The 11,710-nt window shown below is 42.7% G+C and overlaps 1 protein-coding gene across 1 annotated transcript; it reads left to right on the top strand.

Annotated features, from left to right (window-relative positions):
* The first annotated feature begins 3,515 nt into the window (after positions 1-3,515).
* On the top strand, positions 3,516-10,686 carry rnf2 (ring finger protein 2). The gene is given in 7 exon segments (NM_213707.2): positions 3,516-3,820; positions 6,366-6,454; positions 6,539-6,699; positions 7,634-7,849; positions 8,198-8,470; positions 9,063-9,234; positions 9,973-10,686. Coding segments are annotated over 6 exon segments (1,011 nt in total). The 5' UTR covers positions 3,516-3,820; positions 6,366-6,367; the 3' UTR covers positions 10,075-10,686.
* Positions 10,687-11,710: the final 1,024 nt, after the last annotated feature.

Genomic DNA, 11,710 nt, shown 5'->3' with positions numbered 1-11,710 from the left:
TGCCAGTGCAATATTTCTCAGTAAAACCCAGGGAATTCATATACTAGTGTTCCCTCTGCCGCTCTCATAGCCTGTGCGCTTCTGGGTGGCACGGTACTTGGTTAGGGGTTGGCAGGCTATAGGGATGGAACTGAGGGCCCTGGTGCCAACAGACAGTTCAGCTCACACAGTTCTATAGGAGTCACCCTGTTTTGCTCCCACATGGTCAGCAGCCCAGTCACCTTCTCCTTGTAATTTGCACTCACATTCCACATAACCACTGTAATACAACCGAATTAGTTCGGGAAACAGGTTGCATTGAACAGAGTTTGGAGCATGATCAGGGGAGTCACCAAGGTGTAGCAAAGGAGCATCTGAAAGAGTTGATGTCTCTGGAACAGTTAGGGTGGGATGTGGGGAAGGTGTCTATTTGCTCTAATACAGGGGGCTCAAACTCAATTTACCTGGGGGCCGCAGGAGGCAAAGTCAGGATGAGGCTGGGCCGCATAAGGGATTTCACAAAAAATTGGTTTTCAAGGGATAATGCAAGGCACGGCGGGCGGGAGCTGCTGATTGCGGAAATGACGTTATGCCATCATAACAGTTATTATGGGAAGACATTCTGTGTGCACAATTAGCTCCTTAGCAGCTAATTGTGCACACAGAACGTCTTCCCATAATAACTGTTATGATGGCATAACGTCATTTCCGCAATAAGCAGCTCCCGCCCGCCGTGCCTTGCATTATCCCTTGAATCGCATTGCTTTTGAGAAGGCGTTGGTGCGGGCCACAAAATACTGTACCGAGGGCCGCAAATGGGCCGCGAGTTTGAGACCCCTGCTCTAATACATACCCAAACGCCAAGCTAGAATGTAATTTAGGGTGTACTTGGGGGTGAACAATTTGCTTACCTAGATGTTTAGCCACTAATGCCAATTCAATAATGATCTTTTATGTATAACCCACAGGGCCCCCAAACAAAGACTGGACCTACTGCACAAAAGTGGCTTGAACTAAGCTGACAAAGAACTAGATGTTGGAACATTTGCTACAATCCAGCCAAAAGAGCATTAGTGAAACAGGGCATTAATGATAAGGCCTGGTTCACAGTCATTGGAAGCAGGGGAGCTGCTGCTATGAGGTGAGTTAAGAAACTTGCCTTAGGTGGCAGTGCCCCTTGAGGTAAAAGGGCCAGCAAAAAGCTACTCCTGTAAATTCCAATTTTTAAATTGACTAGGTCACCTTATGTCAAAATGCCTCTGATTTGCAGGTTACCATAAGGGTGAACCTGGCCTATTATTCCCAAAGGACCCAACATAGTGGAAAAAAGACAGGTGGGGGGAGGGCTGAGGTGGGACAGCCCTTGGCTGATACCAGTATTTATTCGCCCCTGCTTGCAATCAACACTCCAGTACATCCCATGTTCTGTTTGGTTGAGGTTGGACAGGGCTTTGTGGCAGTGCCACGCCAAGCTTTATTAGTGCCCAAGGTCTAGTGCTCTACAATTCTGCCACCCCCTCTCTGCCAGTTGCTTGCAAGCCCCACCAGTACAGCTATATGCTCGCAATCCACTGCTCTTCCTTTGGCAATGGCATCTTATAACTTGATTATGTCCCCTCTGTGCCCAAGACTAACTTACTACCGCCTCCAATCTGTGACCCCATCCTGTTGCACGCTAGGCCTACCCTGCCTTCCCTTAGTTCCAGCCCTGCTTTGTGCTAATGTAGAATACTTCCACTCCCATTTTACCAAGCCTGTCAACACAACCCATTCACATTGCTATATTGTTTACCAGGCATCCAAGGGCAGTTTCATGGGGGCAAACCACAGTTGCCTATGTAGAAATAAGTCTTTCTTTTTAGGTTAATGTCCCACGGGGAGATCTTCTACCCAGGCAGTGCCACCTCAGGGGTCCTAGCCAAGTTGATGCCACCCCCTTTGCTCCCCTCATGCTTAGCTTTTTCATGTCAGAAGGGGGCACATTGCTAATGCAGAGAGTGCAATAGCGCTCTCTGCAGTAGAAAAGCCAAAATTCCAATAAAAAAATCGGAGCCCAGTGCTGGACATAGCAACAAAATCCAGCAAGGAGCATGAATGGGAGGATTTCCCTCTCCTACTAAATTGGCACTACTGAGTAGTTTTGCAGTTAACTCAATCTTTGACAGAACCGATTGATTGTGTGCAGATGACAACCCACAAAATTATTGATTTTTCTGATCAACCTCAAGATGGTTGGCCAATATGAGTTATTGGCACATGTGACAACATGATAGGCTACATGTGCTAAGCCCTTGGCATAGATATGCATTGTCACTGAATAACATAACCAATTTTCCCTCAGTCAGGTCAGTGCAATTTGGTCAAACTGCACTTATACATTGGTCAACTGGTTGGATATCCCTTGACTGTATCTCAGCTATCTATCAACTCAGCAGACCCTTTTTTGGGAGCATTTTGGCCATACCCAATTACATCCCAGGCCAGTTCCCTGCTCACACTCCCAACTAATATAATTTATGCATGCATCATGTCTAAAGTTGGAATGGAAATGGACACATTCTGCATCTCCTTTTCATTCTTTCTTTATTTGTATTAAAGGAGACATATGGGATAAACAAAAAAAAAACCTCTAATCTTGTCGGCATGAATAATATATGGTGCTGGTTTCACTTTGGTATAAAAATTAATACTATCTGTAAAATTATCCCCTTTATTGGAACTCCCTATAGATCTGAACAGATCAGTTCCCTATCAGGTAAGCCTAGCTGCTGATTGGTTCCTATCCTGCAGTGCAGTGTGCTGAGTGCCGGTGGCCCCGCTGCACAGCCTGGGAAATGAGCCAGCAGGAAGTGGAACAGATGGGTGAGGCGTCGAGCTGCCATACACGTACCGAATATGGCAGAAACGAGGTTTCGTACAATATTATCGGTGCATGTATGGCGGGCTTAATATTCTCAAATAATCTTCAGCATATCTTCATTGTTTATTTGTCGTTTTTTTTTAGTTATTTTATTTTTGTTCAGCAGCTCTGCAGTTTGGAGTTTTGGCACCTATCTGGTTGCTAGGGTCCAAATTACCTTAGCAACCAGGGAGCAGTTTGAATGAGAGGACCTGAACAGAAAAGTTCTACAATGTAACAATACAAATAAAACTGTAGCCTCATAAAGCTGGGGTCAGTGACCCCTGTTTGAAAGCTGCAAAAAGGCAAGTAGATAAAAAAAACTATAAGACATAAATAATGAAAACGAAATGGTTGCTTAGAATAGGCAGTTCTATAAGTTTATGGTGAACCACCCCTTTAAGCATTACATGGAGCTTTACAGTAATGCTGCCTCTTATGTGGAGATGCTTCAGTCTGCTAGTAAACATAAGTGTCACTAACTAATAATAATAATAATGGTGGTTTGAATCCACCTCTTTAGCAATGACGAAGCCTCCCCTTTAACTCCTATCTTCCCTGCTCCCCCAATTCCTGCCCCCTCCTAACCCGTCTTGTCTCTCCATCATTTCCTCCTCCATTTCTCTCCCCAGAATCACTTGAATGTGCAGTGTTTATCCTTCCTCTCTCTGGTGCTTCTCACCCTCGTACCGTTTCACTTTCCCTTTCCGCTGCCCCCTCCTTCTCCCCGCCACCCCCCTTCCCTCGCACCCCATCCCTCTCACGGCGCAGTACCTTCCCTCTCCCCTCCCTCACACGGCGCAGTACCTTCCCGAGCTCCATTGCGGAGGTTGTTGGGCCTGCGCCATATTGGGCAGCCCGAGCAGAAGAGTAGAAAATAGAGGCTCTTTATTGCAAGCATCGGGCGGTCGGAGCAGGCCGGGCACAGGGTACGGCGAGACGGTAAGTGCAGCTGCGGGGCCGGTATGGGGGAGTGGGTAGGGGATACCTGCTCTCCGCTAGTGCTACACCTTCCCCACACAGGCAGGAGCACAATGGGGGACGCGCACAGCCACACTCGCTGTAATTCTCTCTCTCACTGTTACTGCCCTTTAACCTGCCGGAAAGGCTTCCGTTACACTGACACCGAAAAGAACCAGGTGAAACAATAAAACGGAACAATTGCATTCAGTGTGGGCTGCGGGGCTGCGGGGCTCCAGCTGTGCATTCAGCTACACCAGCCGGGGCCCTGGGGGGGGGACACAGGGGCCATTACTGTAGTCATTGGGAAATACACAGCAGCCACATCGTATTGGGGTCAGATCTGGAGATTTGTGGCAGTCCGAGATGCAAAGGCATTATCTGAATAATGTCACTTGACAGCCCCCTTGGTCTGTACCCCTACACAAATAATCCCTTACCTCTACACAAATAATCCCGTACCCCTACACAAATAATCCCGTACCCCTACACAAATAATCCCGTACCCCTACACAAATAATCCCTTACCCCTACACAAATAATCCCTTACCCCTACACAAATAATCCCGTACCCCTACACAAATAATCCCGTACCCCTGCACAAATAATCCTGTACCCCTACACAAATAATCCCTTACCCCTACACAAATAATCCCTTACCCCTACACAAATAATCCCTTACCCCTACACAAATAATCCCGTACCCCTACACAAATAATCCCTTACCCCTACACAAATAATCCCGTACCCCTACACAAATAATCCCTTACCCCTGCACAAATAATCCCGTACCCCTGCACAAATAATCCCGTACCCCTGCACAAATAATCCCGTACCCCTGCACAAATAATCCCGTACCCCTACACAAATAATCCCTTACCCCTGCACAAATAATCCCGTACCCCTGCACAAATAATCCCGTACCCCTACACAAATAATCCCGTACCCCTACACAAATAATCCCTTACCCCTGCACACATAATCCCTTACCCCTGCACAAATAATCCCGTACCCCTGCACAAATAATCCCGTACCCCTGCACAAATAATACCGTACCCCTACAAAAATAATCACGGTTGGGCTGTGCTCCTGGGGGGCTTGTTTACTTACCCAAGTGCAGTCTGTTACCTGCACATTTTTTTTTACCTACAATGCAGAGTTTTTGCTCTTAATTCCAGTGTAATTGCAAAAGCCTGGGGGTGTTGCAAGGCTCAGTAGGGTCTGACACATTCAAACGCTCACAAGTGTGCTTTGTGCTTGCACTTTGAGAAAAATTGGTTGCAATTGTGGTGAAAAATTTTCAGATGCATTGATTTTTCTCACATGGTGTCAAAATACCATCTGAACCCTATTCTTAAGGTGCTTTTTAACTGGACTTTTTGACTGATGGCAGTGGGAGCCCTGGAGCTACCTCTACTGCCACCTGGGAGGTGACAGTCAGTCAGTGGTTTGTCATTGTTGCTTGCCACACATGCTTGTGATATTGGTGTTGGGTACCAGCTACAGAGCCAAAGGCTCAACTCCATGATCAATATAGGACACTGTTAAAACAGGTGAAAAATTTGCTCCCATAAATAACAATTTTAAAGGAACAGTAACACCAAAAAATGAAAGTGTATAAAAATAATTAATATATAATGTACTATTGCTCTGCACTGGTAAAAGTTGTGAGTTTGCTTCATAAACACTACTACAGTTTATATAAATACCCAGCTGTGTAGCCATGGGGGCAGCCATTTAAATTGAAAAAAGGAGAAAAGGCACAGGTTACTAAGCAGATAACAGATAAGTAACATAGATTCCCATTGTATTCTACACAGTTATCTGTTATCTTCTTCTTCTCCTTTTTTCAATTTAAATGGCTGCCCCCATGGCAACACAACAGCTATTTCTGTTAACTACAGTAGTCTTTCTGAAGCAAACACACAACTTTTACCAGTGCAGGGCAACAGTACATTATATTTTAATTATTTTAAAACATTTTTATTTTTTAGTGTTACTGTTCCTTTAAGTTTGCTTTCAAAAAGCTCACAAGGGGATGACAGCTGCTGATTGGTTGTTAGGGGCTGCTAGAAATCGAGCAAACATTACATTCTCCATAGTGCGTTATTGGGCACATTTACAAATGCTATATGCAAAGTGCACCTGTGGACTGTTTTTTCTCTACAAATGCAGTTTTTTTTTCCATTATAACTGTGGCGATTCTGAGTTGCATTTGCCTAGACTGCACCTGATGCATCAAAACAGACACAACTGCACTTGTGCCTTGACACAAATCAGGTGCAAGGTATGTCTAGCATTATCAGAGTGGTGTTTGTTTCACTTCCAGAATGCTATTTACTGGGTGCAAGACTAGTGCCCTACTGGCTCAACCTGCTGTGGGAACCTTGGTGCAACCACCAGGCCTGGGGATCCTCTGAATCAATAAGTGCAGTTGTGCACCATTCATCAGCAGAGGCATTAGACTGGGTCATTTAATTGCAAACAGAAGCTTATTTTGTCTTCAAATTTCTATAAATTCTTTTAGAAATGTCGCAGGCAGTGCAAACCAACGGTGCCCAGCCCCTGAGCAAGACATGGGAGCTAAGTCTGTACGAACTGCAGAGGACGCCACAGGTAAATCCGCACAGATTGTGTTCTGCTGTTCTGTTTAAGGTCTGTTAGCTGTAATTAAAATCTATTGTTTGCCATTATAACTAGGAAGCAATAACTGATGGGCTAGAAATTGTGGTGTCCCCCCGAAGTCTGCACAGTGAGCTGATGTGTCCCATTTGCCTGGACATGCTGAAGAACACCATGACAACCAAGGAGTGCTTGCACCGATTTTGTGCCGACTGCATCATAACAGCCCTCAGGAGTGGGTGAGTAAATGATAAGACAATGAGTGATGTGAAGCAGATGAATCCGTAAAGTCTTATCCACCTGCAACTTGCTCACTGCTACAGCGTGTGACATTACATAGTCTGGCAATCAATTTCACAAGGTGGCCATGTAGTCAAGGCAGCCATAGACAGGACAGCATTATTGCTAACTAATCCAGCCTAATGGAATAATACGTTATATATATTATATAATGATAGTTGCATTCTCATTACAGGTTAAATTGCCTGGGTGCTAATTGCAGGAAAAGCATGTACAGAAGAAAAATGGCAATGCATATTTTTTCTTCTGTACATGTACATTTTGGTTTCTTTTTTTTTTGTTGTGGTGGGGAGGGGGTGATATTTTCTGATTCTGGGCACCCTGCTTTAAGGCACTGCAGCCTTAACATTATTTTTCTATATATATAATTTTTAGAATGCTCAGGTCCATATGCTAAGGGTTTTCATATAAGGGACCTTTCTGTAGATCTTTTTTAGATCTTCATACCTTAAATCTTATTGTTTTGCTTTCAATAAGGATCAAATACAAAGCACTATTAGAGAAAAAGGGAATAATGTTTGAACTGTTGAATTATTTGCTTAAAATGGAGTCTTCCCATAATTCTGAGCTTTCTGGATAACAAGTTTTCAGATATCTGGTTCAGTGATCCTATACTTACGTTTCTGTGTTATTATGTAAATAAAGATACCATTATACCTGTCTCCTGTCATTTAGCATTTGGAATTCAAAATAGGCCTGGCAATACAGCTACATAGAGACCCTAGATAGTGTCTGTTCATGGCACCTTACAGCAGCTCCTTTGGCATTTGCCCGAATCCCCTGGTTGCCACACTGGGCTTGTTTAGCATCACTGAATAAATAAGCCCCTACATGTTACATTAAAATGTAGTGTTCCATTATTTTTTTTCACAGAAACAAAGAGTGCCCTACCTGTAGGAAGAAGCTTGTTTCCAAAAGATCACTACGGCCAGATCCCAACTTCGATGCTCTGATAAGCAAAATCTACCCAAGTCGTGATGAGTATGAAGCTCACCAGGAGAGAGTATTAGCCCGGATTAATAAGCATAACAACCAGCAGGCACTTAGTCACAGTATTGAGGAAGGATTGAAGATACAAGCCTTGAACAGGTACAAAGCCTGTGGGCTGATATGGACTATGTGCAGCCCATAACAGTACACTGCTGGAGTAGAATAAAGGTTCAATAGATTGGAGCACCATTAAATGTCCTAATTTTGGGTCTTTTCTTAACCACCCACCCAACTTTAGTAGTACGGGAAAACACATTAAATCCCTCTAAAGTTCCCCTGCATGTTAGTGCCCAACATAGGTAAGATAGTTTTTAAAGGGAAACTTTCCAGGCAACTGTGAGTTTTCAGTGGTCAGTAACAATTCATTCTTCATTCCAATAATCAGATAATTTGTAACCTCACTGAGAAGCACCACCTAGGGCCCTGTTAATAATTTTTTTCCCACAGGTTACCAAGAGGTAAGAAACCACAGGTAGAAAACGGGAGTGGAGCCGAAGATAACGCGGACAGTTCCCATTGCAGTAATGCGTCTGTTCATAGTAACCAGGAAGCAGGGCCCAGTAACAAGAGGACCAAAACATCAGATGATTCAGGGCTAGAGCTGGACACAAACAATGAGACTGCATCAATGGATTCTGTTTTGGATGGAGCCAGCGAGATTGAGTTGGTCTTCAGACCTCACCCAACACTAATGGAAAAAGATGACAGTGCACAGACTCGGTAAGTGCTTTGTGTTAATCTAAAAGCCAAAATGATTTGTCAAATGTCAAGAATTTCCACTATTTATAAACAGGCCTCTAAGTATTGACCAGCAATTGAATGTTTATGAAAATCCAATTTACAATCTGCTATCTATGCTAACTGCCAAATGGGCTTCCTTAAATAAGAAATGTAGTACACAGGCATTTGGATTTTGCAGTTGCTCATTGAATTTTTAGTCTTACTGGATATATCTTTCTGGATCTAGCCTTCAGACCTCCCATTATTTTAGATCTGATTGCCAGCCCAAGGCCCCCTGTGGGTTTTTCTGAAAGAATTACATTATTATGGGAGGGTTGAATTATGGTAGGGGTTGAGTTTGCTGTAGGATAGAGCACAATGAAGTTATATGCAAGGCTGAAATTGGTAGCAGAGTTCCCATATGCAAGCCAGAGAAATAAAGCAAAATAATGCAAGTATAAATTGAGTTAGACAAGTACTACATAAAAATAAAAGGAATTGTAACGACCATCTCTTGTGATCAGTTAAGATTTGATATAGATGCATGGCTACTTTGAATATGTTTAGTAAAACATAATTTATAACTTTACAGATACATAAAGACTTCAGGCAATGCCACAGTGGATCACTTATCAAAATATTTGGCTGTGAGGTTGGCCCTAGAAGAATTTCGAAGCAAAGGAGAGAACAATCAGATGAGCCTCAATGCTGCGAGTGAGAAACAGTATACTATATACATTGCTACAGCAAATGGACAATTTACTGTAAGTATTTAACTGTCCCCAGTTAAACCCTACTGCCATAACTAAATGTGGGAATGAAAGTCTGGCTACATTTTTAGGTGACTGAAGAGGGGAATATATCTTTATAAGTATAAAGACTTTAAAGGATAAGTAAACATTTTGAAGCAAGTGAATATACAATTGAGAATGCACTTTTGCAATTTACATTCATTATTTTTTTTCACGATTCCAAGATATTAGGGGATTGTGTACTGCCAATATGAATGAATTTTTTATTACAACAGTTTATTTTCAGCCGTGATGTAGTCAAGGAAATTGTCAGGAGAAAGAAAGAGGGTTGTTCTAATGTTCTTCTGGTTAGGAAAGAGAGTTGTTATAAGGTTTCTTATGCTTACCTGGCTGACATCATCCCTTCAAGCGAACATTTTTCAGGTCTCGCCGCCGACACGGACCCTGCTTGCACTTGTGCAGTTGGGGCTAGCAGGAAATCAGCTTGAACTGCGCATGCGCAAGCAGGGTCCGTGTCGGCGGTGAGACCTGAAGAATGTTCGCTTGAAGGGAATTTGTCGGCCAGGTGCGCAGCTGTTCTGCTCTGCACTTTTAGATTGGGGTTTATACAGGTAGGTATAACCTGTATATAAATCACTTGTGCAGTATGTGCTAGTAACCTGAGAAGCAGACCAGGAAAGCAAAGATATAACATTGACGTGAAATAGCACTAGTGTTCTGTTAACAGATCCTGTATATTTTCTTCTTCAGGTGCTGAATGGTTCATTCTCCTTGGAACTGGTCAGTGAGAAATACTGGAAAGTAAACAAACCAATGGAATTATACTATGCACCCACCAAGGAGCACAAATAACGAGTTGGACCTTTCTTTTTATAAGCAGTTTTGTTATATTCAGAACTCACTTGCAAATAACGCACTTTTTAAAACCAAGTGTAACCAGTTTGACCCTTGGATATTACTCGAGATTTCTACCACTGCGTACACACTCTTTTTTGCAGTTTTCCTTTAAACAGTGCTTTAAGGTAAGCTTTCAGCAGCAACCAGTACGAATTAGAGGTGTGTCAAATCTGTAATAAAGGGAATGTTGTGTGGTTTAAAGAAAGAATGGTGATTAGTAGCAAACTGACCCAATCAAGGTACATATATATCTAGATATATATTACCTGGAAGCTGCACTAAAACAATAAATACCTATAATTAATGCAGTGTGCATGTTACTATCCTTGATTTTCCATGGTTCATCCTTGTAAAAGACCCCAAGCAGAAGGCGAAACCTGGGAAAGTGCACACCACACATTATTCTGTGTGTATATGATATAATTATATATATATTAATAAACATGGTGCATTCAACAAATTACCAGTTGTCGAATGCAGGATTCACTGTGTCCCATGTTACAGGAGAACTAAATCCTTACTAAAGAAGTAGGGTAGAAATGTTGTATGTGCTTCTGTACCAGCCCAAGGCAACCACAGCCCCTTAGCAGGAAAGATCTGTGCCCCCAAGGATGCCCCAGTAGCTCCCCATTCCCTGCACATGCTCTGTGCTGCTGTCACTTACTGAGCTTAGGGACCAACACACAATATTCTGTATATACAGAATATAAATGTCACAATATAAGGCTGATTAGTAATTAATACATATATCTACTACATGGCAGCTCGGAAACCAATGCAATTAGCATCAGAATGTAATAATCACACATGTAGCATCAGCTTATATGACAGTTAAAGCTCTTTTCTGCTTTGTGATTTGTGGCCACCCCTAAGCTTAGCTTCTCAACAGCTGCCCAGAGCTCACTGAGCATGTCAGTGTCACAGACACTTTCCAAGACGGGGGAGCTCCTGTGACAACTGTAAAGACCTGGATCATTGCTGCTATAAAGATGCTGAACCTTTAGGCTGGTGCAGAAAGTACAGTATGGTATTTTTAAAGTTTAGCTCTCCTTTAATCTTTTGGGACCTTTACCCTAGTGTGTGCGCATCCTTGAAAGATTCCATTCCATGTTATTTCAGAAATCTTCAGGTTTATGAAAGGAATTGTGTACAAAGTAACATTTTTAGCTCATTGCCAATTCAGTGTTATGTTTTTGTTATTTTCATTTGAAGTAATTTTAGTAACTACATTATATACTCCTACTAGTTGTATAATTATAAACTGAAATGCATCCACTGTGGGTGATCGGGTGGGTGGCCTGGAGCCCAGGTTCTGATGGCTAACACTGCTGTCTTTTATTCATTCTTTGATAGACCACTCTCGCTTCCATGCAAGAGTCATTAGAATTAACCAAGAATATTGAATGTTGTTGAATCTGGTTGAAACAGGGAGTGTAAGCTTGCTACATTAAAATCTGTACAGTGCAACATGTATTTATACTTCAATTTCCTGTAGGCATGTAAATGTTTGTGTCTATATTTCTGCTTCTAGTTGGCAGCAAAGGCAAACTAGTTGACCTGCGTGAATAATCCTTATGCTACGGGAGACTTC

The sequence above is a fragment of the Xenopus tropicalis genome, chromosome 4 (assembly GCF_000004195.4).
Source record: "Xenopus tropicalis strain Nigerian chromosome 4, UCB_Xtro_10.0, whole genome shotgun sequence".
Classification (NCBI taxonomy): domain Eukaryota; kingdom Metazoa; phylum Chordata; class Amphibia; order Anura; family Pipidae; genus Xenopus; species Xenopus tropicalis.
This window is presented reverse-complemented; position numbering and strand designations above follow the sequence as displayed.